The sequence below is a fragment of the Pleurodeles waltl genome, chromosome 7, assembly GCF_031143425.1.
Source record: "Pleurodeles waltl isolate 20211129_DDA chromosome 7, aPleWal1.hap1.20221129, whole genome shotgun sequence".
Lineage (NCBI taxonomy): Eukaryota > Metazoa > Chordata > Amphibia > Caudata > Salamandridae > Pleurodeles > Pleurodeles waltl.
In genome coordinates this window covers 903,073,782-903,101,377 of record NC_090446.1, presented here as the reverse complement: position 1 = coordinate 903,101,377, position 27,596 = coordinate 903,073,782, and the positions used below count along the sequence as shown (strand labels likewise).

Sequence of the window (27,596 nt, the reverse complement as noted above, 5' to 3'; positions counted from 1 at the left end):
TTGTGCACCAATTATTATCAGCTGAGAAGGGCCACCAGCGCCACCATCTTTCGGCTTTGAGGGCCAGCTTCATTTGAATCGTCACTAGTTATGGTTCAACTGAGCTGTGCGCCTTTATACAGGCTAATGTCGTAAGAAAGGGTTCGCAGAAGGGACAGTTGTGACATGAAAGGAAGTCATGGAAGCCATCATTTGATAAACCAAAAAGTTCTCTGATCTAGAACTCCAACTTGCATGCATATGTGCCTATCTCTTCTGAGCACATAATAAAAAAACAGACTAGTATTTAAAACCTGTGTCTGCCTATACTAGTCATGACATAAGGAGCGGAGTGTTTACCAATTTAACTGTGTGCCTGTCAGTATTAAGGCTTACGTTTCTGTGCGTAGCTGAGTAACGTATTTGGCAGAAATAACGAAGTGTGTTGGGGGCATAGTTTGTCATTTGAGTCTGTTTAATTTCTTCTGTTTATGTTCTTGGACTGTGTTCGATCTCTTTGCATTATTTTGAACCATCTAGTCTTTGACCCAGAGTTAGGAGGTCTTAAGGTGTATCAGTCTGTCAAAATCCCTTGGTCAGCCACTTATAGAGTTGCTTCACTTCCATTGTACGGCTGGGTAGCTAGGAAGCGGCTAAGCGGGGGCCGGGTGGGAAGAGGTTGAGCTTGCTGTGTCGTCTGTAGGTTCTGTTAGGCTTTGTGATTCTGGTTCTAGTTGTTGGGATGACAACAAGAGAGATTATCATGGTGGTTGACTGGGGGAGAATTGCTTTTACTGAGATGGGTCCTGGAGGAAAGATACTGTGCAAACCTGTGCCCAGCTTCTAGGGTTGAAAAAATGTGTCTTGTTTGGCAAGGTACTGTGTGTCAAACCAGTTGTTCATCTGTCACAATGTGCCAGGGATCTTCTGGTTATGCCAGTGATGGCATTGAGAAAGATGTCTGTGACTATGCCATTGTTTGGAAAAGGCCTGTAGGAATAGCATGAGAAGGTGACAAGAGTAGGCAGGGTATAAGAAGCAATATACATTCAGCCGTGGAAACTCTTGGTAGCTTCCAATTTGCAGACTGTTTTGCTAGTCATCCTCAAGTCCTCTTGGGTTTCTTCACAAGGATACCCATGTAAAGTATGGAAGCTATGTCATCTTCAGACCAGGTTTCTGTGATGAATTGAAGGTTCGGGTTGGAAGTGGAGAGATGACAGCTTAACTGAGGGGAGGGTGGGGAAGAGGGAATAGAAAAGGGTATTTATTTAAAAGGAAGTTGGGAAGGCAAAGGAATAGGGGTAGGAGAAAAGTTGTGATGTCCTTCTTCTGACTTCAAGGGGTGGAATATGAACTTTATAGAGTTAGGGGCTCAGGAAGGAAAGCAGAATGGAATTGCTTAGCAAGCAAAGTGAGACAGAAAGAAGTGTGAAAGGAATTTAGTGCCCAATGTGGGAAAATATAAGAGGTCAAGGGGATGAAAAAGAGAGAATATTGGTGGTAGGTACTGAGAGAAGCTGGAGGTAAGCCAAGGGGAATTTAGAGAAGAGCCTTTGATTCTAAGGTCATGGTTTGCAGGAAGGTGTCTGAATTAGTGGGGGCAAGTGTTAGGGTTTGTTGAAATCAGGAGCAAGTAAAGGAAGTGATAGCGGCAATGTATAATGGCAGCAGAGTTGTCAGAGAAGGGTGGAGGCTAGTTAAAGAAGGATTGGGCAAGTGGGAAGCTAGTTATGGGGCGCATTGGACAGGGATAGAGATAGATAGAAGAGTGAATACAGAAAGGTTCTGGGGGAATACGTGGAAAATTGTAAGAGAAAGAGATGTGGAATGAGGAATGGGGAGTGGTTAGGGAGGCTAATGTCAGGTAGAAACAACCTCTTTGAGACATGAGGGTGCATGCCTGAAAGCTGCAAGGAAATGTGGACCTATCACCTGGGAGAGACATTGCTGTACTGGAAAGGGTGCTGGAGTGCTAAACTAAGCCACGAGTTATAGCCTCCTAATGGGGACCAGTTAGGATTTTGTAGGTTCGCCTATTTAGCGGCTGTGATGCAGCATTGTTACCCAAACATCTGTTCAAATAGTAAAGTCTCAGTTCTTACAAATAGATATTCAAGTTGTGTTTTTTTAATTGTGTCTTCATTCAGTGTGCAGCTGGACTAAGCATGATACAGTGCTTCTCAAAGGGGCACATCCAACATTTAATTTCAAGAAAAACAATATGCGCATATTTAATTTCAGTGACCGCCTTTAAAAGGGACCTTTTTACATGCATCAGACATGACATGTGTTTGCTGCATTTATTCATCTTTATTATTTAAATGTCCTATTTGTGTAAGCACATCTTAACTAATCCACTAAATGCATCAATATAAAGTAAATACCCCGTTCGTATCACATCCACTTCTTATGAGCCATCTACTTAAAAAGCTCTAGGAAATATAATAATTAAAAATTAAAAGTCCTACCTCTCAAAAATAATTCCTCGTTATTTTTCACTATTTAAGTGCACTTTCCAAGGTTGCAGAATTGCAATGACGTATTGAGGAAGCCACAAAAATATTTAAATTCAATTTTATGCACTTTTGTAGTTCAGAATTGTAAGGACACCAGTTACTTGTCAGACTTTCTTATACCTTAAAAGGTAAAGAGTATATCGTTCTGTTCAGCTGACCCAAGATTGCTGATATTGGCTAACACGTTTATGTTAATTATGTGTTTTTTTTTGCCATTTAAACTACATTTAGACAAAGGCTATATGCATTTGTTTGAGGCACCAAGGCCCTGATTTATACTTTTTGTCACAAACCTGCGTTAGCGCAGGTTTGCGACAAAAAGTATAGCGCCGGCTAGCGCCATTCCTAGACGCCAGCCAGGCGTCATATTTAAGGAATGACGCTAGCCGGCGCAAAGGGTGGGCTAGCATCAAAAAAATTTATGCTAGCCGGGTGGGGGTGGGGGTGGCGGTATGAGAGATGAGGGTTTAGCACCAAAAAAATGAAACTAGGCTGGTTAGAGTAAAAAAAAATGACTCTAACCAGATTAGCATCATTTTATGGCGCTAAACCTACCATGCCAAATGACTCCTGCCTTAGAAAAGGCAGGAGTCATACCCACCTCCCCAGTGGCCAGCACTGTATGACATGTATGTGGGTCAATTTCAGGGCCCCCGTAGAGCACTTCAAAAAATAAAATAAAATACCTACCTGTACTTACTTGTACTTACCTGGGATGGGGTCCCCCATCCTCTACAGTCCCTCTGGTGTGGGTGGGGTGTCCCTGGGGCCTGGGGAGGGCTCCTGTGGGCTTATTCCATGATGTTCCACCATGGAAATAGGCTCACAAGTCCCCTAATGCCTGCCCTGACCCAGCCTTTAAAAAATGGGGCAAAGCAACCTTTGCACCATCTTTTGACCCCTCCTACCTCCCGTACACCATTTTTGCACAGGAGTATAAATATGGCGTTAAGGCCATAGAGTCATTTTGTGCACGGGAACGCCTACCTTGCATCTCATTAAGGCAAGGTAGGGTTCCACGTCCAAAAAATGACTTAACTCCATAAATTTGGCACTAGACGGGTCTAGCGCCAAAGTTTAAATTTGGAGTTAGTTTTGCGCCAAATTAGAGTTTAAAAAAAATTACACTAATTCGGTGCAAACAGAGTACAAATATGCCCCTCAAATGGGGAGCTTTGTAAACCCTGATAAGTATGAAAAACAATAACAGTAACAACCTTATCAGTGGAGTGCATAAAGAACATAAAAGACAAATTTATGTGCACATTTTTAAACAAGGTTACAAGTACCTGTACCTTTGCCATTACTATGTGGCATATGAAAGAAGGATTCTCCAAGAAGTGGATAATTTTTTCTGTTTTTCTCTCCATAATATTGTCAGTTTTACAATAAATTCAAAAATATAGTCACATTTCGTGAAAAGTGATCCGCTTACTAATGACAGAAATCAGCATGCTTATGTCAATTTTGTGGAGCGTTGGTTCAGGCAGGCAGTTTTCTGGAGTTTTATGTCACCCCTTTCTAAGTCACAATGGCATACTCACAATTGCTTTACATCATAATGTATGCAATTGTACAGTCATTGTGCTCCAGTCAGAAAGTGTAAAATATGAGTAGTGTATGCGTGTAAGAAGAGCCTACGAGTGTGTAATACACACAACCCATGCGTACATTACACATTACTCGATTGGTTATCATAGGAGGCATTCCTCCGAGTTTCAAAGAAATGCAATGCACATGAACGTAGTCCTCGCATACTGGTAATTTTGTGGGCATTTGATTAGATTCTACAATTCACCTCTTACTTTGTGTGTGTCTTACATTTAACAGATCCCATTTTTGCACAGTATTTATGTTTATGGAAGGAAAACTGGCAAGAAGACGTGATCAAAAAGTCCAAAATGATGCAAAGTGTATTCATGCATAATGTACGCAGTCCAAGTATGCATGCCTAGGGTTCGAAAAACAAGGTGAATGGTTGGAGGTCACGAAAATATCATATATATTCAAATGCACAATAATCCGTACATAGCTAATGAATACTTACAATTACATATGTTTAAATATCAAAAACCTAATCCCTTTCTTTGTGACTTTTTCCATTGTGTATAGTTTTAGCTTCTCTTCACATGGATCATATACATATATTTGTTCTCTAAACTTTCGCATCTAACATTCCTGTTGCATTTTGCTAAGAGTTTTCGAAAACTGGAACGTTCTTTTTCCATTTCTGGAAGCAGAACTTTTCTTCTGAAGCGTTTTTGAGCATCTATCGAGCCTGAGTCACAAAGGTTTGTGCAGTAATGCACGCACACCATGTTCATCGTTTTGCCAGTTGAGGGGCGCCAGCTTCCATGCTCAGGTCTGCAGTCAGTCTTCTAATGATTGTGCAAGAGCAGGGCATGCTCAACCCTTGCATAGTCACCAGTGCTTAATTTGTAAATAAAAACGTGCCGGTGCCCTCCTCTTAAACATGCAGCTGCTGCATTTAAATGTGGGAACACGGAATACTGAGGCGGCGTAATCCTGAAGCCATCTCGGGCTACTTCAATCTATATAAAGCCACTTTCTGCCCCTTCAGCTCACTCTAGCAGTTCTCTACTTTCTCCCTTTGTGACGCTTTTTCGTTTTTCCCTTCCTCCGTCTTTCCCATATGTGTCTTTTGCTCGCAGTTAATGCTTGAGGCAGAAGAATAAGCCCCGGCCCACAAAAATAAGTGTCGGTGCTCAGCACCGAATCAACAAGCACAAATTAAGTACTGATAGTCACTGTCCCTCCGTTACCACCATGGCAGAACCGCGGCTTGCTGGACCAGTAGGCTTCCAGATCAGAGTTATGAAACCCAAAATCATTATGCCGCTATCACTGGCAGTCTGAAAAACCAAGACACCCTCTTTTAAATGTGTCAAATAAATCTAGTGTAACCAGTTGGCAGCTACAAAACCTTTACAAGGAAACGAAAACAAACAGTGTTTGTTATTGTTTTCTTGTAAAGGGGCGGGCCACAGGGGTGACGTGCTCTGAGGGGGAGGCCTGGGGGGCAGAGCACATGTGTGTTTGGCCGGCCATCTCAGGACGGCCAAACTCACATGCTGTGTAGGCTCTGTTCAGCCCAGCAACACTGTTGCTGGGCTGGACAGAGCCTGCACAGGCTTCAAGTCTGCCTGGCAGCGCCCTAGCTGGGTGCTCTCAGCCAATCCTGACTCTGCTTTAAGCAGCATCAGGATAGCCCGCAGGGCAAGCTGGGTGCCTGTGCCTGCAGCCAGCAGGGAAGAGGAACGCAGCGCTGGACCGCAACAAAAAGGTAACATGTTTGGCTACATGTGCTTATTTGTAGTGAATTAATATGGTTTCTTAAAAGTTTCCTTCCCACTGGTGTCAAAGTGGGACATGTGCATTAAATGTGCATTATTGTTTCATCTTAAAATCCACATAATCTCTAAGACTGTTTAGGTCAGATTTGCTTCCATTGGGTAAATTCCCCAGTCTGTATGAAAGAAATTTTAGTTTGACATGAGCGAGCAGGGGATTGTCAGGAGTTGCTGTTAGGGTAATTTGATGTACCCATTAATTATCATCCAAGAATGACCCCTTCTCGCGGTTTGGTCTTTATCTTGCAGGAATGAGAGCCAATTAACTACTTTGTTAACTGATCTTTTAAACGTAGTTAAAGGAATTGAAGTTTCTCATACATTAGTAAAACTGTGGTTGGACAAGGATTCTGCTAGATATACTTACCATTAGTTATGTTCTTTTTCCTATCATTTTCTGTCCACACCAGATGGTCAAGTTTTTTCGAATGGAGGATCTTGCATCTTCTTTGCAAGTTTTTATATAGGCTGCTTGACGAACTAGTTCTGGCCTGGGGAGACCAAACTCAAGATGAATCTGTGCCAGTAATGTTATATGGTTGGAGTTTAAATACCCCTTTATAGGTTTCTGCATGAAAGAGATCTAGTAACTTAGAGTCTTTAACCTCTCACAATTTCCGGTCAATAGCATAGTGTGGGTGTTAGTTTACACCGCCTGATGTTAGGAATGGGTTCTACAGAGGGGCCTCATAGCTTGTCAATGCGTGAGGTAAATGTGAATAAAAAAGATCTTTATTGAGTCAAAATGTGGGTCGAAATTGCAGCAAGTGTCAAAGGTGACCCCTAAGAATATGTAGAAGGTCACCTTGCTCAATTCGTGATTGTGGTACCCATTTAGGCTCCTTTCCTTTGACCCAGCTTTAAGACCAAAATCTAGTACTTTTGTGTTTTTAGTATTTAATTCCAAACCATGTTTGCTTATGTAGCCACATAGTGCTGTTATAGTTCTTTGAAGGCCTACTGGTGTCTGACTCAGCAGAGCAATGTCATCTGCATACTGTAAACTTGTAATCAACTTTAGGTTCAGGCCTTGGTGGATGTGAGTTAGCCTTTTCCAAGGCTTCATTAAAGTCCGCCATATAAATGTTAAATAATAATGGCACTAACACACAACCTAGTTAAGCCATCAAAGGTTGGACGTTTTCTTGACACTGCGGAACCATCACCCAGTTCTGTCGAGATCCCGGTATTAGATTAAAGTAATTCTATTGCACGATGGAGGAAAGATGGAATTCTTAAATTTTTCAATTTCAGCCGTAATTGTCAAAAGCAGACTTTAGGTCCACAACACAAACATACAGTAGTACTTTTTCTGCATGCATCCAGGGCAAGGATGGACAATGCTTGGAGATTTGTAACAGTACCGCTTCCATCACCGAAACCTGTTCGGTTTAATGGGACGAGGCCTCGTTACTGCACCCATATCTCTAGATCCTTCCATAGCATGCTGGTAAAGAATTTGGCCTCAATATCAATGATGGCTACTATCCTATATTTGGCTGGATCCCCCGTAATACACCCTTTTTCAATCGGGTGTAGAATAGTCCCTCTCCAAGAGACAGGAATAGAACAAATTGCCATACACTTGTTAAACAGAATCTCTGGAATTTTAGACAAAAATGTCATGTTTGATATGAATAATCCAGTGGGAATGCCATTTGACCCTGGTGCACCTTCAGATTTAGTTTTTGTGATTATCATGCGTATTTTGTCTTGGTGTAGTTCATTCTTGTTGTGTACTCTATTTTTTATTCGCCTGGTGACTGATATCTGTTCAGATTTCAGTCTTCAGTTTTTGGGTGGTCCAAATTTGTTCTATAATATTTGACGTGTTTGCCCTAACCTCACCACTAGTTAGAATGTTTGTCATTCCCCAGAAACGTTTTGAATACTTAGTTTTACAATTGTACTGTGACTTCCTCTAGATATGTTGCTGGTAATCACTTTTGGCTCTCCAAACTATTTGTTTTCACTCTCTTCCTAAATGGAGGCACTTTCCCTCCGTTTTTGTTTTGCATTTGTTTTTTGTGCTTTTTAAAATTCTCGCTTACCTACTTAATTTATTTTTCCCCATCTATAATGTTTTGGAGTATCATCTATTTGGTGTTAGTTGTACGTTTCAGCCCATTGTAGCTCAAGGTTGCAGGGAATGTTTCTGCACGATGGGTTGTGAATTTTGTTCATTACTCTACGCGGCTAAGGAATATTGTTCTCTGACCATCTTCACCAGAAACGCACCAATGGTGAGAACACTCATTGATGCTTGCTATAGGTTTCCAACCTCTGACCTCTCCATTTTAGCCTTTCGAAATTCACAGTGGTACATTGTTTAAATATCTTTTGATCTCGTATATGGTTGTTTTTATGCAGTTTAACGTTAATGATTTGAGGTAAATGGTCCCTTTTTACATGTCATCTACCCTAAAGTCACTGATCATTATAAAAAAATACACTTATAACAAAGTAATGTAGAATCATCGACTGAGATGTAGAAGAAACTCTTGTCCAAGGCGCTGGTGGTTCTCCTTTTAAAAGGTCCTTGAAGACTCTCAGATCGGCCAATTCTAGTAGAACCCTAAAGCTTTTTTCCCAGTGGGTATTTTGTGGGGGCTTGGTTGATGCTGTCCAGATCCTCCCTCAATGACTCACAAGGATCCGGCACCCTCGGTACACATACAACACAGGCAGCCCCCAGTCTCTATTAAACACCAACCATATCTTGTCCACGCAATGAGTGGGCAGGGTGAGGGTCGAGGCAGGCCAGGCCTGAAGAATAACTTCACTGTGTGATGACACCGCTCTGTATCTTGTTGCTACAGTGCACACTGCATACATTTGTAAAGGGCCATTAATACATACTTGAAAGCACCCTTCAGAGAGGAGGGGCTGCAGCTCCAACGTTGCCGCTCATCCTCCAGGGGCACCTGCTAGCTCACGGTGGTAGACTCGGTAGCAGACGGGTATCCTTGATGCACTGATGTAGCCAGAAGAGAGCGTGAGCAGTCTTACAGAACAGTCATGTGATCCTGAGCAAGTCAAGTCACGTTCCTGTATTTGAAATTTTAATTGTCTACAAATGGTCGATGGAAAAACTTAGCAAGTATATGTAAAAAAATCCTACTGCCTTGCATTGTCACAGTCAGCCCTTCTCGTCCCAGCCCTGTCCCATCCTGAGCTCTAATCCTACCGCAAACCCTGAAAAGTAGCTTTTTTTTGTAAATGTGGAGCGTGCCAGTAGGTACAATGCTACTTAACTGACAGCACTGCAAATGCTTGCAGTGTTCCTGCATCGCGACTGTGAGGGTCAAAGGGCAGACCATGCCTTTGTTTTGTCCTTCCATTCAGAACCCTGGCTTTCCGATTTCCACTTTCTGGTCACACGCGTTTGGCGTATTTGAGCTGCGCATATGCCATGGTTTCCCAAAAGCAGCCCCGTTTTATGAAAGATTGGGCGCCCGGCTTTCTACTAATGTAATAATATATTTCAAGCCTAAGGTGACACGCGGATATTTTTATTAGAGTAGTCTCTAAATCATTTGCTGACACTGGCCCTCTTGTTATGTATATTGTTTCAGGCAGTTTTAGTATGCCTCTGTTGGGCGACAAGCTGATTTAAAAATTAGACGGTTGGAAGTTGCTTATTTGTGTGTGTTTAAGGACTCAGGTGTTTGCTTGTTGGTTAGTCATAGAGTCCTACTGAGGTGCTTCACATCAACTCACATATGTTAGGATGTAAGGTCCTTTTACAGACATGCACGTGCTCTAAGCAAAACTCCACAAAGAAGGCCCATAGCAGGGACTATAGTGCTCAGCTGGGCCCAGGGGCATACAAGGCCCCGCTAAACTGCAGTTATGTCTACATAACCGAGAGAGGGCAGTGTAGGAGCTCATTTTCCCTAATTTGCATCAAGACCCCGGGGGAAAAAAAACAAAAAAGACCCTTTGTGCACCCCTGGTGGGGCTGAGCAGAGGGTAGGACGCATCTTCTGCCAGGGACGGGACCTACACGTCAAACTAAAGCTCGGTTTACAGGAAGCGTCGTAAAGGATTATTTACAGGGTAAGTAAGTCTGAGGCTGGTCACTGGGGCTTACGAAAGTTTGGGGTGGGAGGGTGCGGTCAGGAAGGCATTTGACACGGATTGGAAGTTATTCAGAGAAAAGAACATTTTCTGCTCCCACAAGAGGGGGTCAGATATCACATTGAACGGATGGCCTCTTCTGGTGTGCGAGTGGTCTGCGTCTCACTCATCCAGTACCATGTCATTTGTTTGCTCTCTTTCGTTTCCTCACCATTTTAATTAAATCGGGGCTGGGGTCGCTGCGTCTGAGTTGTTGGAGTTTGTGGCTGATGTCCAGGACGTGTCACCAGCTCTATTCAGGACACGTACGAATATTTTGTAAAAGAGGCCGTAGCAACTGAATTAATAAAAATTGAGCTAGTATGATAACAGTCAAGAAATACTGTCGGGGAGGGTCAAGCTTAAAATTAAACATGGCCATGCTGGCTCACTACCAAATTGGAGAGCAAGGCATTCTTTCCAAATGTTGACACAGGTGCAGAATTTTGGGGCGTCTCTTTGACCCGCTTGTGGTGGGGCTTCATTTTTAATTTGCAAAACTACTGCTTATGTGAAATGAGTCATGTTGGCAAGGCGGTCTGGACAGAATCTGCATTACTTCCTGTGTTCTGTCTTTTTATGTAGGCCTGGCGCACGGATACACCATGATCCCACCCACGATCAGTGCTGCAAAGGAGATGGTCATTGATGCCAAGGACACCTTGTCTATTACATGCAGGTAAGTGTTTGTGTTGGGTGTGCTGGGTAGGAAGTCCTGTTGTGGATCAGTAGACTGGCATCAGTGAGGTTTGCATCTGCCTGGCCTGTTGACATGCTGGCCTTCTGGACAGAGGGCTTACAGACCGTCTGGTGGTTCTGCAAGGTCGATAGGGCTGTAGAAAGTTTCAATCAAATTTGCTAGCTCACCTCACATGTCAATAACTTTTCTCCAGCCCTAATGACCTTGCAAAGATGTCAGCCAATAGGTAATTCTCCTAGTTTCATACTAGCCTAGAATACCTATCCTATTTATGAGCTGTAGGCATTTTTCTACAACTGACACTGGCATATTTACTTGTGAATTGGTGCTATGTATTAGATCTTTTGGAAGAAATATTTGTGGAAAAATATTCTTCTAGTGAAAAAAGCTTTAAATACATCTTGACAAAGTTTTTAGACAAAATCATTTGTGACTAAAAAGCTAAATAAAATTTGACCCCTCTTCTAACCCAAAAGTATTTGGCTACCAATCCCATAGATTTATTTTTCAAACACTAGTACTTGCACACAAATTGGTTATGACTGGATTTTTTAAATTATTAGCGTTTTTCTATTGCACAAACATGGCAAAAGGACATTAAAGTTATTTTCAAGAGTACATTAATTCAACAATTAACGAATATCAGACATTACAACAAAAGTCTTTACATTGTGCTAAATTACAACGTGTTCACTACAACAGATACCTTTAAACCGCATAGTAATGTACTAAAAGGTACAGTAACTTTAAATTGCTAGTCATTACAACGCATACTTTTTAAAATGCGTTGTCATATTTTTTCCACGTTGTAGTGCTACCCACCGTGGGAGAGGCAGAAGCAGGTTGTCCCTGAGGAGCATTGTCTCAGCTGGACCATAGCGCTCCTGATCTTCCTGGATCACGCAGTAGACAGATTTAGATCTGACTCCTGGCATATCACCTTGTGCTGTTAGGAGTGTGATGAGAGGGTATTTGGCAGACGAGAATAATCCTTATTTGTCTGGCACTGGTTGAAACAGAGTGGAACAGAGGGATTTTTTTTGTGAAGTTTGATGCACACCCTCTGTGTACTCGCTTCTTGTCCATGTCTTCCCAGAAGCGGTGCCTCGGTCACATTCCCCGGAATAAGGATTAACCTTCTAGTCATCTTTCAGATGGTAGGGAGTGGGATAAGGTGCTCATGACGTTCCTTTTCCCAGGGGAGTTGGTGGTACCTCGCAGAAATCCTCTAGGTCTTCCCACATCCGATGGCCAAGCGAGCCTATTTTAGCTTATATTTTGTAATTACACTATTCAGGCGCTGCGCCTGACAGCGTGGTCCATATGCTGATGAAGGAATCCTGGAGTTCTTCTATTGACATGAGAATATTAGGTGTAGGTTTGCCCGACAAATGACGTGTTATAGTGGGTCATGGGTAATATGGCTCACAGCACCCTATAGTGCTTCAAGCTTCTCTCCAGGCAGACCATTTGAGAGGGCAGCAGCGGTCACCGCTGTATTACATTGGTGCTGATGAGCCGGTGCCAGGTTTCACGACAGCACTAGTTATTCATGGACACCTCCTGCCATAAAAACATGTTTCAGTTTCTAATGAGATAAACAGATTATCCCCCCATCTTTCTGCAATACCAAATATAGATGAGCACTAGAAATGATTTGAATTTATGTAGTTAAATAATAGTTTCTAACTATGGCACTACAGTCACCCAAAGGCTTGACTGCTCTTGTCATTCCTCACAGCATGTGCTGGCCTGTTGGGAGGTTGCACTAGCAGCATGCATTGTGAAAGTGTTTGTTAATGGGCTACTCTTGAGCCTGGGCAGTATGCCATGTACAAACAGCAGAACTGGAACCACTGATATGTAACCTCTGCAAAGTTGGCCGCCTGAACAATGTATCCACGATTAGTAAATAAATAAGTGCTCAGACTTCCTATCTGCAGAAAGGTGGAAATGTAGAATCAGCCCTGCCCCCCCCCCCCTACTGTACAAACCCCCTACTACAAGCGCCTACGTGTGATGCACCAATGTAAAACACTGTTGAGTTTATCTACTGAAGGGGTTAAAAAGAAAACATAACTAGTTTTTTCTACAGCTCATAATAACTCAGTTTTTCACTTCTTAAGCACTGTAAATAAACTGCAATCATATTACATGGAATGCACTGGAAACAGAGCAGTTTTTCGCTTGTTGCCTAGCAATTTTGCATCAGCATTTGCACTGGTGAACCAGAGCACAATTACTTTTCCATTGACAGATCAGTAGAAGGGATATATTTACTATGTTGCATTGTGAGTCAGTCGGTGAAAATGCTTATGAAACATTGTGTGACCCCTGTGACCCCCCTGAGTGCAAAAACGCTGAGTCTGCTGTGCAGCGCGTAGGATCTAGTACCTGTGTCACTGTTATTCAATTTATTGGTAATCTGTTTAACAATCTCAGAGGAATGAAACGATGGGCTATCCTTGCTAGGATTTTAATTCGTGAACCTTTGATCATCACACAGATATTAGTGGCTATCTCTTAACTCACTTGAGCAAGAAAGGCTGCACTAGTGCGTAATTGTGGCACGGCAGGATGGAGTATTTTTTTAGGTCTCTCCTACAACAATGCATGTACTGTCGCTTATGAGACATTTTGTTTACAAAAATGGGGGCTTAGAGTCCACCCTTCTCTTACCATTTGTTGGCTTTGTTGCCAGTCTTTGCTGGTTCCTGTTTGTTCAGCTTGCGCTGGCTTCCCTTTGGCTTCACTTTCTGTTCCCGTGTTTCCCCCATACCTGGAGCACAGACCAAATATTACTTCCTTTTTCTCCTGCTTGCCCGCTTTGTAATAGTGTGGGTTGTCTTGCTCCTGGTTTTGTTCTCTGTTGTTGCTTTCTCCGCTCATGTCCTGTGGTCATTCCCTTTTACTTCTCATCCTCTTCCCTTCTTCTCTTTGGTGCAGCATAACAACACCAGCAAGCCACAGGTTGTTAACATCACTTTTAGCATTGATTTCAAAATACATTAATGGCTTCACACTATTGCTAGTAAGTAATCACTTGTTTTGTTTGTAACAAAGTGATTTTTGACACGTTTTTCATGATTTATAGGATGTGTTCGGCATGATTAAAATGTTTAATGCAAAAAACAGAATATGTTTTAAATTGGTTTAGGTTTGCACGATTATAGGTTGGATAGAACATTGTACAAAAATAACATTATATTGTAAAGCACCGTTTTGCTTGTTTGGCCGCACCTATTGCTTTTGCTATAGCAGCTTAATGTATACATTGTAGCAAAGATTATCATACCATACTATACATTGAAAGGAAATCCTATATTATACAATGACAGGTCATCCCATACCATACTGTACCATACCATACCCTACCACACAATACTATCAAATACAATGGCAGGCCATATCATAACATGGCATACTAAACAATGACGAGCCATACCATAGTATGCATACAATGAAAGCCACGTCATACCATACAATGCTATGCAATGATAGGCCATACCACACTATACCATACTGTACAATGTCAGACCATACAATACCATTCCATACCATACTATACAGTGACAAGCCATACCATAACATTCCATACCATACAATGACAGACCATACTACACCACAGTAAAGTTATCATACAACCATAATATTATATATATAATACAATAATCCATTTGTACAACAGTTGTAAATTACAACTTGGCTAAAACAAAAATTGATAAATATATCTTGCATAAGTGAGACCTATTAGCTTTGCCAATGCTTGTTTTTAAATCATGCTGTGTTAGATACAAACTCTAGACTCCAGGCTGCAGACTCGTAGTTCTTGCTTAAAAGCCAGACAGTGTCCAACCATCGCAGATTGTCTTGGTGGTGCACATGGTTGTGTCTGTTTAACAACAATTGTCCTGTGCATATTTCCCTGCAAACTAACTAGAGAGTATTCGTAGAGTCTGGTGGTGCCCTGTGTTGCAGTAAGTGAACAGAAAGGGAGAATTAGCATCTCTTAGGAAGCTATGTTGTGTTGGGTGTGTAAGCCTTTTTCTCCAAGGCTATGGAGGGTACTGGACAGTGTCATTCTTTATGCTGTCCTTTTGACTCGTTGCTCAAGGGCAATTGATGCTGTTGCTTACAAAGGTTAGCCAAGTCTCTCATACTTACCTTCGTATCCACAGAGTTCAAGACTGTAAAAGCATCTCTTTTGTGCTTCAGAGGGGCTTGGATCTTCAGGTTAACACACTGCTTACAACAGGAGGCGTGGGTTAAGTATGGGTGTAAAGTCTCACTCAGTTCACGCCAGGTCTATCACAATAGCCTAGTAGAGGTCACGGAAACTCAGCAGGTTTGATTACTGCTGATGAGATGTAACCAAAAAAATCCAGTAACTCTAATCAAATAGGAATAGCAAAGTTAATGAGTTTCCATATTAACAGACATACAGTAAGTAAGTGTGGATGTCCTTTAGTGACCGGAGATTCCCTTGGCTCTCATTTATCAGTTGGACCTGGTGATTCAGGCGACTTTGTGGATTACTCTAACTCTCTTTAGTTAGGCATGGCAACTAGCCTCACAAAACAGTTATAGAGATTGCAAAATGCAGCTGCCAGGTTGGCTCTCGGTCTTCCTCGCTTTTCCTCTGCTACTGTTGCTCTTAACTTACTTCACTGTCATTCTGTGGAGAAGAGATTGATTTTTAAATATCTCAGCCACGTTTTCAAAGACGTATATCACATAGGTCCCCATTATCTGATGACGAAATTGACCAAATATGTCCCAGCATGTTTTCTCCAATCTAAGGAGGTTCTCGTATTGACCATTCCGAGAATCAGACATTCTTGCTATGGTGGCAAGTCTTTCTCTGTGATGGCAGCGTAGCTTTTGAATGAACTTACCAACTCTCTCCGTAACATCCCTCTGTTGTTGCATTTTAGAAACGCCTTTTCAGCAGCTAGTCTATATCCTCAGCTCCTAGGAGTGTACTTACCAGCTTTGTAGCACCAGGACTCATGAGTTCATAAATGTGCGCTTTAGAAATTGTTTAACATAAGAGAATTTAATAGCTATAAGGCAGAGAAAAGATACCAAGAGGCCTGTCGCAGTTGGCTCTGTGTCCCACCCTGAAGAATGGGATATTCACAGACCCATATCTTGAGGTCAGTCACTGTCAAAGCAGTTCAGTGCCTCATGGTTCTAGGACCCCATTATCCCGTTAGTTTGGATTATAGCAACCAGACAACGTTCAAAGATCAATATCTCAAGAGTCACCAGTCGTGAGTCACTACTTCAGGGACCTAGAGTGCATAGTAGGACCAGGATGTCACTGGCTGTTGACCATTCCATGCCTTGGTTACTTAGGCTGGAGGGGGTCCCAAGTGTCTTTGGGCAATAACAAAGCCACTTATAGAATCTCAGGCATGAATGGAAGCAGTTATGCAAGCTGTGGCACATAATTGGGGAGCTCCTTTGGAGAAACCGAAGGGTCTTTCATCAGTGATGGGACTATTCTCGCGAAGTGGGGTCAACACTCATAAGCTGCTTTCCTGCACTCTATAGATCACTGTTGATGTTTGACTTGTCAATAATTAAATCTATTTCTATGAATACATTCTGTAGTTCTACAGGTATTGTTTGGCCCTGCTAGTTGCTGGGACGAGTTCCAAAACTCCAGACATGTCCTTTGTAGTCTACTTGACTGCCACCTCTCTCAACCAGCTTGTATTCTCTTTTCATGTGAAACATCTCAAATCATCTTCTCCATGAATGTTTTCAGCCCAGATTTTTATTCTTCCATAATTAATACATCTTAATCCATTTTCACTATTCTGTTCTTCAGTCAATAACTTTCCCACGTTTTTCTTCTAACTACATATAACTAACTTTGTGCCTTTTTCAGGTGGTGATTGTAAATGTTTAATCCTTTCCACAGTAAAGCATTTTCTTTTTTTCCAATTATTTTTATTGCATAAGAACCACAAACAAAGCATTGCAGCAGCAAAATCTACAACATCGGATAGTAGTCAAGCAGCATTACTTCTCCCCGAAAATTCCCAACAGCCCACTCCCTCCTCCCGGTAATAAAACAGAACACATCCTAAGCAACAGGTCGTAACTGGTTGCGATCACATGACCCCCTTCACAATAAAGCATTTTCAAACCTAATACAGTTTTTCTCCAGGATAAATAACTATCTCCAATCTCTGCCCATTAGGTTTTTGACTGTTACCTTAAATAAGAAAACAAAATATACTTCTATCAGGTTCGAATTTAACCCCAAACCATGCAACGTGTAAGTCTTTCCTTCAGCCCCCACATGGACACTGTACTGCCAGGGTTTCAAGTGCGCTGCCATTGCTGCGCAACTCTTTCCCATGATTTATTTCTCTCTTTCACATCAAATGTTGACATTACATCCCGACTTTGTCTCTTCCTGTACCGTATGTTAGATGTTACATTTCTATAGTGAAAAAATCATTATCTTTTAAATTCCTGTGTTTTGTTATAAATTCCTCTTATGTGCTGGTTTCATCTTCTTAATGTAATTTTTTATTTGATGGTTCCTTTCCAAACATTTAATTTACTTCGTTGCAGTCAAGAAAGTTTAAAAAAACAATCAAGACCAAAACGTTGGATGAAGCTGAACATACGACGTCCCTCTTCTAATATTACATTTAAGGGGGTACTGTAACAAGGGCACGTTGGAAGTCTATCATAAATGCTGAACAAGAGAAGATATGACCTTGCAAAGTCAAGCAATGTAGAGGGTGTTAGAAATTGGGTCTCTTGTTGGCAGAGGTATCTACTCTATCCAGTTAGGGCCCACAGAACCTAAATTGACCTGTGCTTACCTACTGGTAGCTTGGCACAGAGCAGGCAGGCTTAACTTAGACAGCAATGTGTAAAGTATTTGTGCAACATACAAACGGCAATCACAATGAGTACACCACAAAAATACTCCACACTGGTGTAGAAAAATAGAGCTTGTTTATCTGTGTAAATTGAGACCAAAACAACAAAAATCCAATCAATAAATCAGGAAATACAATCGTTTTAGCAAACAATTTAAAAGTAGGGCTTTGGGAATTTACTAAGTGCATAATGAAGGTTTTACTGTAACGCCTTTAAAATAGATTCAGTGAATCTGGCATCGTAGCGATTCAACCTGGCAGTGCTAGTGCATCTTGGCTGGGTCCCCTGCTATTCATAGATATAGTAATGTGCCCTGATGAGTTAGTGTCGGAAAGAAAAACAAGAATGTGGACAGGTTTCAGGATTGGGGGTTCTCTGGAATGTTGGAAGTACCTGTGCGCTTCTACGCGATGTTCTATGGTGGTGACTTTGCCTGCTCAGGATGAGTCATGCTGCTGCGCGGCTTCTTGAACAGCTGGCGCAGCTGACGTTATGAGTCCGGGATGTCAGCGAATTCGCACACTGAGCACAAACAGCTGGGCGGAGCCACGGTAATGCACAGCTCCCTCCGAGGTAGACGGGCAGACAATGCAACGGTGTACATCCATTCGGGCAGTCCCTCAGTCCCGGGGAACGGACCCAGCGGGTGCACGCTCAGCGTGCTGACAAAATCGAAGCAGTGAGATGCAGCCCTTGCAACACCTTAGAGCCTAGCAATGTCTCACTGTGTCAGCACCGCACATTTGGCACCAGGATGGTTTACGATGGCAGGGATCACAATGATAGTGCTGCGCTCGGTCTCTAGGTGGCGTAAAGTCCCAATGGTGATCTTTTGGGGTGATGAGGTGTTTAATGTCCCTGAGACCTTGGCGAAGCCAGCAAGCCCTTGGAGACACTCTGGAGGTTAGTTCTAGTCCTTGGGGTGCAGGGCAGAGATCAGCAGGCAGCAGGGCAACACAACAGGGCAGAGCAGCAGTTCCTGGAAACAGTGAAATCTGGCAGAGTGGCGATCCTGGCACACAGCTGTCTTTACTCAGGCAAAGTTTCCTTGAGTCCAGAAGTGTACTGATCTTAGTGGATCAGAGACCCTGTACTTATACTGAAAAGTGCCTTTGATCTGGGGGATGACTTAAAAAGGTTTCTATGAAGTACAGAGGTCCCCTTTTCAGCTCAGCCCCGGCTCCAGACTAGCATTGGAGGGTAATCCGCCCCTTTGTGAGGGCTCTGGTCACTATCCTTTGAGATGTAAGTGGGAGCCCTTCCCAACCTCCTCCCCAGGGAAACCTATCTGCATGCAGATGAACGCAGATGCAGTAGAGTATCCTGTGTTGTGGGTGTCTGAAGGAAATGCACAAGTGTAGCTGTCACCTAGCCTGGGCCAGCCATGTGTTGGAGATAGGCTGTAGGCACACAGGACTGTGAGGGCAGAGAAATGCCCACTTACTAAAAGTGGCATTTCTAAAGTAATAATAATAGTAATAAACTCGGCTCTACCAGTAAAGAGGATTTATCATGACCATCACAGTGATACTAGACATGATACAGCTACTGCTCTCAGATCAGGAATTACAGCTTAAAAGCATTTTAAGGAATTCCTCATGCTGGCCTATGAGAGGGGCAGGCCTCACAGTAATGAAAAATGACTTTGGGAGTTTTCCATTACAAGGACATAAGAAACTTAAAAGTACATGTCCTGCCCTTTGCTTATATGGCACCCTGCCCTATGGGCTACCTAGAGCCTACTTTATGGGTGATGTATATGTAAGAAAAGGGGAGTTTAAGGCTTGGCAAGAGCTTTTAAATGCCAAGTCAGGGTGGCAGTGGGAATGCACATGCAGGCTCTGTAGTGGCAGGCCTGAGACAGGTTTACAGGGCTACTTAAGTGGGTGACACAATCAGTGCTGCAGGCCCACTAGTAGTATTTGATTTAAAGGCCCTGGGTATATGGGATACCACTTTACAAGTGATTTGATGTAAATTAAATACGCAAATTGTGGATATACCAAGGGAGAAGCACATTAGCACTGGTTAGCAGTGGTAAAGTGCTCAGAGTCCTAAGCCCAACAAAAAGATACAGCAACAAAGCAGGAGGTAAAGGCAAGATATCTGGAGGACGACCACCCTAAGGATGCCAGGTCTAACAGAGGGTTAAAATAAATATTGCACCAAGTGAGCAAGAGAAAGAGTGAATTGAGACGATGTTTCTATAGAATGGATTCTAGAGAGTAAAAACCGATTGCTGAAAGAACAGTATTACAGAAAAAAATGTCCTGCAGAACTGTGTTTGTACATAAAGGGAAGTTGTTCAAGGAATCACCTGTCTCATTTGTGGATGTATCAAAGGCTGTAAACACACAAGGTGTGTGGGGTGGTATGAGAGAGAACAGGTCTCTTATAGCCTGTTCAGAATGCGCTGTTTGAGCGCGTAATCAAAAGAGATGTATGAGTTTGATGGGTGGCTGAACCTTTGAGGGAGTTCCCTTTATGGACTAGGTGGTCTCACCCACATTATAGTGTCATGCTTCATCATATGACCACCTACCCCCACCCAGGTAAGATGATACTACCTGACTACCTGGGCGGACTCAACCTCGTTGTTAAAAGATCTGCAGATTACTTACTGGATAATACAAGGGATCCAGATAAAGGTGGTGAATAATAAAATTACCTTACAAATCACATGTTTTGTTTAAGAACTTTTTAATGTAGGTGTTCGTAGGTAAGAATTAAAACAGGGATGGAGACTCAGTTGAGAATGATGACTCAAGGGGTCTAAAAATTGGGGACCAACATGTTTCTGCCCACACTAAGAGCCAAAAGGTCTGGGGCATTCATCAGGGCCGGATGTTCAGCTTCATCCAACGTTTTGGTCTTGATTGTTTTTTTTAAACTTTCTTGAGTAATTATACTTACTACTCCAAAGGCTGCAACCTGTTCGTGCACCTAAATGGTCCGTGTCCCAGCCGCTTGTGTGCTAAGATCCGAGTGTGGCGGTGTTTTAAAGGACGGGCTAATCAGTGTTAATTAATCACATGTGCGCCTCGGCTGAGGTGTGGTATTGAGCAGCTTCCGGTTGCCTGGCCGACAAGGGCACGAGCGCTCTGCCGCCGGGCCTGCCGAAAGGGCAAAACGTGGATTGTGGACGCAGTGCATCTATCAGAGGGTAATTTTTAGACCCCTTGAGTCATCATTCTCAACTGAGTCTCCATCCCTGTTTTTAATCTTACCTATGAACCCCTACATTAAAAAGTTCTTAAACCAAACAGGTGATTTGTAAGGGAATTTTATTATTCACTACCTTTATCTGTATCCCTTGTATTATCCAGTAAGATTAAATCTCAGCACTCCTTCTGCAGTTCTTTTAACAATGAGGTTGAGTCCGCCCAGGTAGTATCATCTTACCTGGGTGGGGCTAGGTGGTCATATGATGAAGCATGACACTATAATGTGTGTGAGACCACCTAATCTGTAAAGGGAACTCCCTCAAAGGTTCAGCCACCCATTACACACATATATCTCTTTTGATTACGCGCTCAACCACGGCATTCTGAACAGGCTATAAGAGACCTGTTCTCTCTCATACCACCCCACACACCTTGTGTGTTTACAGTCTCTAGCTTAAACGGGAGTTAGTGTGGAGTTAGATCACTCCCGATACTCTCTCCTTGTGTTATAATAAGATGTATCAAAGGCTCCAAACTTTTGCTTGAGCTAGACAGGCCGATAAGGGAATGGGAATATTTAACAACAGACCTGCAATCTTGGACAAGAGTCAGAGGTGTTTCAGACACATTGACTCTTCCCCAATTCTAAAGCACTTGTAAGTTATGCTGCCCCAGACCCACCAGCCTTTTCACATCTGATCTCCAAATATCCTGACAGGCCAGTTTGCCATGATGCAGCCCTCAACTTCTTTCTGGACAAATTAAAAAAATACTTTTCTGTGAGAAATCTCTGCTCTTGCAACACGGCCAACGTTGTAGTTAACCTTTACAAATACGCAGGATAAGGTGGCATGGTTTTCAGTACAAGGGGCAAAAGTAGGGAACTCAATACGTGTGAGATTAGGTTCTAGCAGTGGCTACTTAAGTTTAGAAAAGCCTCTGAAACTTGGCTCTTCTCCTATTCACAACTTTGCCTGGAGCCCTCCGCTTCTAACCTAGGAGAGCCAAAAGGCTCCTTACGAAGTGTGCTAAGCTATACAAAAACAAAAACCATAAATAAACAAATAAATGACTCCCCATCCTCTCAGCCAATAACATCTGCTGCTCCCTTCGAACCCAAATAAAAGTTTAACATATATACCTTACAGTCTGCCACGTTCAAATTCTCCTGGGAACCACACACATTTGAACATAGAGCTGTATTTGACAGCTGGCCATGTTTTCCATGGCAGTTACACTAATGCAATTAGATGCCCCAAGTGCAAGTTTCACCTAACCAGTGCTGAAGAATCCATACACCACGCCAGATTTAAAAGCTCTTTTTTGTGTTTAGGCAACTCAGTGAAAATAGTGGCAAGTTCTAAAGCCAGCAGACTCTCGGCTATGTTAACACAAGACACTAAGGGGACATATTTATGAGCTCCTTTTCGTGAAGCTTCGGTGGTGCTATGCTCTGCACCTTGTAAATATGACCCCTTCACACGCAGCCCTTTGCATGGAAGAGGTGTGCAATGGGTGTTGCTGTGGGCATGCCACAGCAACACCCTTTGCATTTTGACGCTGCCTCAGATTTACGAGTTTTCGTAAACCTGAGGCAGGGGCAAAACCTAAGCCACCCCAGAGGTGGCGTTAGCAAGGCGCAACAAGGAAGAATACTTTTATTTCTCCTTGTTTTTTTCCTTTTTCTATGCATGCTGCATTCAGCAAAATGCCAGACATGATTGTTTATGTGTGGGAAGGTATCCCTTCCTGCACATAAACAATCATTTCAAAATGACGATTTGGCACTTCTGTGTGTGCTGCATTCTGCAGCACACACAGAAGTGCCAAATTGCCATTAGTGATTGTTTATGTGCAGGAAGGGACACCTTCCCACACATAAACAATCAAACCCCTCAACGCAGACATCCTTGCATGATGGTGCAAGGATGCCTGCGTTGGCGCTGGCAGCTAAATTTAACGGCAGCAAAGGGAACAACACAGGGGTGCGTCGTATTCAGTTAAATACAGCGCATCCCTGTGTTGGGAAAATGATGGAGTGCGGTGCTGCCAATAATGGCGCATCTCTGTGCTCCGTTATTTTACTTTAAATATGGGCCTAAACAACCTGTGTACTTAATGCTACCAAGTAGACAGAAAGTGGCTGAATCAGGAACTTTTTGGGCCAGATGTAGGAAGCAGTTTGCACGTCGCAAACAGCGAATTTTGCTGTTTGCGATGTGCAAAATGCACTTTGCAATGCACAAAACCCGTTTTGCGATTCGGTAACCTGGTTACCAAATCGCAAAACAGGTTTGCGAGTTACAATTAGGAAGGGGTGTCCCCTTCCTAATTGCGAGTCGCAGTGCAAGGAAGGATTGCTTTGTGACCGTGAACGCAGTCGCAAACCAATCGCAGTTTGCACCCTTTTGAAATGGGTGCTAACCCATTCGCAAAAGGGAAGGGGTCCCCATGGGACCCCTTCCCCGTTGTGAATGGCACTGCAAAAAAAAATTCAGAGCAGGCAGTGGTCCTATGGATCACTGCCTGCTCTGAAAAAATGAAACAAAGACGTTTCATTTTCTGTTTTTGTAATGCATCTCGTTTTCCTTTAAGGAAAACGGGATGTATTACAAAAAAAAAAAACTGCTTTATTAAAAAGCAGTCACAGACTTGGTGGTCTGCTGTCCGCAGCAGGCCACCATCCCTGTGAATGCCGCCACTCGCAAGGGGGTCTCAAATTGCGACCCACCTCATGAATATTCATGAGGTGGGCCTTTGCGACCCCCTTGCGAGTCGCAGATGGTGTCAGGGACACCATCCAACATTCCGCATTGTGAGTCGCAAATTGCGAGTCGCTCTGACTCGCAGTTTGTGGGTCGCAATTCGGAATATTGCTAATCATATATTATCCTAGGACTGTATTTATGACCCGGTTTGGATCATGTTTGCACAACACAAAGTGGTACATGCGCCACATAAACCTTAAGTGGTCCTGAGTTGCTCCATAAATCTGGAGTAAAGAAATGTAGCAGAAATCATTGCGTTGCCGTACTCTGCGCTAGCAAAGCGTTGCATTGGTGTTCCCATTTAACTTTCTTGGTTTTTGATGCATTTCCAGATTTACCATGACTGGTAAATCTGAGAATGCGCCAAAAAGATACACCTCCCCAGGAGAGGTGTAAGGAGGAGAAATATTTTTTTATTTCTCCACGTTTTTTCCTCTTTCTAAGTGTGCTGCATTCCGCAGCACACATAGAAAGAGGAAAAAGCCTTGGGGGATTGTTTTTGTGCAGGAAAGTGCCCTTTCCTGCACAAAAGCAATCCTACATGCAACTGAAGCACTCCCTTTGCCGCTAGGCTGCTAAAACAGCACCAACACAGGGGAAAAGGCAGGCATGTGCCATTCTTTTAAATATGTCTCAATTAAAAATGCTCCTAGAGGAATTATTTAGATATAGTATGCGTACATATGTTCCAGTCTTCAATTAATGAATAAGACAACTCTGTACTGTTAAAATCCAATATATTACTCAATAGGGTTCAGGAAGTTTTTAAAAATCTACAATTCCAATGAATGTCCAGTTCATAACCAGCAACACTGTATATAACCTCTAGATCATAAGATTGAATCCCAACTGCAGATCCAGAAAGCGGTTATAACCCTCCTCGGGACACAGTTCTGCACAGTAATTGCCTGGTTTTCAGTCCCAGTTCAAGCAACATCATGGACTTTCAAATTCAGCCTACAAGCCCAAGTAAACAAATCTTTGAAATATGGGAACGCTAGCGTCTGTCACCATCCACATCCGACAAATTCCTCTAGGAGCATTTTTAAGTGAGACATTGTCTGTACCCAGTTCCTAGGGGAATACTAGGTTGCACCTAAATGTGTTCATTCTTTTAAATATGGCACATTCCTGCCCTTTCATTGTCACGCAGTGCAGCACCGCAAGGTGACTCACTTCGCTGCACTGCGTGACTGCGTGACAAATTCATAAATATGCCCCCAAATTGGTAATTTGTAGTGAAACAATAGCTTCTTTTTATATTGCATCTGCATCTAGACTCCTACCTGCAGTGTTGTGACAATGTCGATAAAAGGTGGTACTATAACCAGTCGCACTAGAATTATGTGGTTGTGGAGGGTTAAATTATGCTACTGGGTTGACAAAATTACACCGAAAGATTAAGCTAATTATGCGTGTCAGCACTATCTTATCTTTTCACCTTATTACACATTGATGTAAAAGAGATTGCAACACTATGCAAAAATATTTCTTACAAAAGAAAAGTATACAAATATGTCACGACCGATTGAAAATGAAACGTTATTCACCAACAAAGGGTTATGTTTTGCATGGAATCCCAGCATTCTGAGTGACTTCTTAGTAAAACTGATCTTTTAAGAAAAGTGTTTGTGGTGTAATATGAATTTTCAATAAGAATGAGGCAAAATATTTTCCTGCTGAAGGAGGAGACATAATTTCCATCCTCTTTACATTATATTTCACAATATATTGATTTCATGCTGCAACAAAAGCCCCCCATAGCCCATCAGTTGGGGATAATAATACTGCCTGGGCAAAAGTTTAACGACTTAGTACAGCCATCAGCAACTAAATGATGACCAATTCGCCCTTGTAAAGCGTCTGTCAACGTGCTGCACCATTCTTGGTGTGTGTATTTTAGTAACGCTTGATCTATCTGTGCTAAAAACAGAGGTAATTGTGAAAATCATACAGGAGATGATGAATTAAGAGGCCAGTCTGGTCAATCCCTGTCAATGTGAAAAATACCACAGCCTTCAAAATTGCATTATTCCAATGGCACTAAATATACACCCAGTGAGTCAACGTTTCTGAGATTCTAACCTGTGTCTTGAAGGTTATGCAACGATGTCTGCAACAGATCTCTTCACCCACACAGCTACTTTTCCGGTCCATGTCCTGCTCCAATTTCCAAAAGACTATTGGGCTTTCACATGCACTATCACTTTTTCCCTTTTAGAAGCCTGTTGTGGAAAGATTGATTTGGAAGGCAAAGCCATAATGTCAATTACAGGAAGCCCTCAAATTCCAATGAGTTTTACTGACATGGCAAGGTATCCTAGTGCAGTCAACGTTATTTCATGGTAAATAAACACAAATTGCTAATACAAAACAGCTGCTTATACAGCTATATATACACATAACATACAGCTATGAAGAGCATATTTACACATATAAATGCATCCAAGCCTCTGCACACATGACCTTCAGGCTCTGACTTGAGTTAGAAGTGGTCTTCAGTTATGGTCCCTGTGGACTGCTATGATTCATACCTCCTCCTGTCTGTTTAATGGGGACCAGCTGTGTGTCTGGCACTGGGGGCTACGGCCACAGGACCACCATGAACGATGCTGGGCCGGCCGGAGGGACCTTGACTGAGAGAGGGACCCAAGAACATGCATAAGGATTGAGGAGCGCTGGGTGGTGTTTGTAATAGTTTTCGGAGGAAACTAGAACTTTAACGTGAGCGAATCTCAAGAGGTGGGTGTAGCTGTATGTGGGATAACAGGAAAACTGGGGGCAAGCCAAGAAATATTGGTTCTCCAGAGGTGTGAATTTGGAAGAAATAGTAGCCAAATGCATCCTTGACTGCTTTAATCGTGTACATCCTGTTCTTTTTCTAGTCTTTATTTGTCTGTCCAGCCTCCATGCCATTATTCTTCTCGGGTTTCCCTGAACCACACCCTCAGTATTATTCGTAATTATTTCTGACTCCGTTCTGTAGTCCACTTTTTCTTTTGTTAGGACCTGCCTCCGACTCTTTATTTTTAATGCCTCCTCGTCTTTTTTCTATTCTTTCCCAGCCACCTCCCTATTGTCTATCTTTTTCACACCCTTAGTTAGTATGCATTCTTTTCGGTACACTTAACACTCCATATTGTCTATCCTTTTGTCCTCCTTTTAAGGTCGAGCGTGCAAGCGCTCTGGCCTGTTGTAATCTATCTGTGAACTTTTCCCACACCCACAGCACCCCCATCACTATTACTCGTTCATGGGTTTGCCTTTCAAAAATCCTTTGTCATCATTGGTAAATGCTCTACGTTTGTCCCTCCTTGGAGCAGTTTTGTTACTGCTTTGGCCATCGACCCTGTTACATGGATAATTGCACATTTGTCAATAGGTTTGACTGCAAGCAAACTTCTTTTTCCTTTTGTGCCTCTCCTTCGTGCTCATGCTCATGGCAGCCATGGCACTTTGAATCAGCTTGCTTCTGTCAAATGTTTTACTTTTCATTTTTAATTTATGTGGCAAGAAAAGTCCAGTTAGGAATGTACAATGCTAATAGATCTAACTCAAGCAAACACGAGACCCATTTCATTGCAAATGCTTCTTTGTATTATCCTCACATTCCTTTTCATTTCCTGAGATGCTCCTCCATTTTCTTTCTGTTCTCACTTCCTATTTCTACTCATTTAATATTTGTCTTTCTTCCCTTTTCACACGTGTGGTTTACTGTGATGATTTTTTTGTCTCATTTTCACCACTCACACACTGCCAGATAAGGCTGCCTATTTCTCTATTCCTCAGGGTATTAATCAAGAGAAAAAACACATTGACGTGCAAGGGTCCTTTGAGGGAAACCTTGCATTAACCATAAAACACTTGAGAACAATTTATATGTGAAATTGCAAGGTACAATTTAATCACTTTTAGGGAATGCATTCTATCCTTTTTCTTACTGTTAAAATAGTTTTAAAAATGACTGAACGTGAACCATTAATTAACTTCCCGCTGACAATAGAGATGCCTCCATGGAGGAACCATGTAGTTATCTGCTTAACTATACTCTGTACCCTGTTTCTCAA

The 27,596-nt window shown here is 42.5% G+C and overlaps 1 protein-coding gene across 2 annotated transcripts in view; it reads left to right on the top strand.

Moving 5' to 3' along the window:
- Positions 1-27,596, top strand: part of FLT4 (fms related receptor tyrosine kinase 4) — a 299,445-nt gene that overhangs the window by 82,145 nt on the left and 189,704 nt on the right. For both annotated transcript variants that reach the window (XM_069199519.1, XM_069199518.1), the window contains exon 2: positions 10,574-10,667. In XM_069199519.1, coding sequence (XP_069055620.1) covers positions 10,574-10,667 — 94 coding nt within the window. The remainder of the gene's footprint in view (positions 1-10,573; positions 10,668-27,596) is intronic.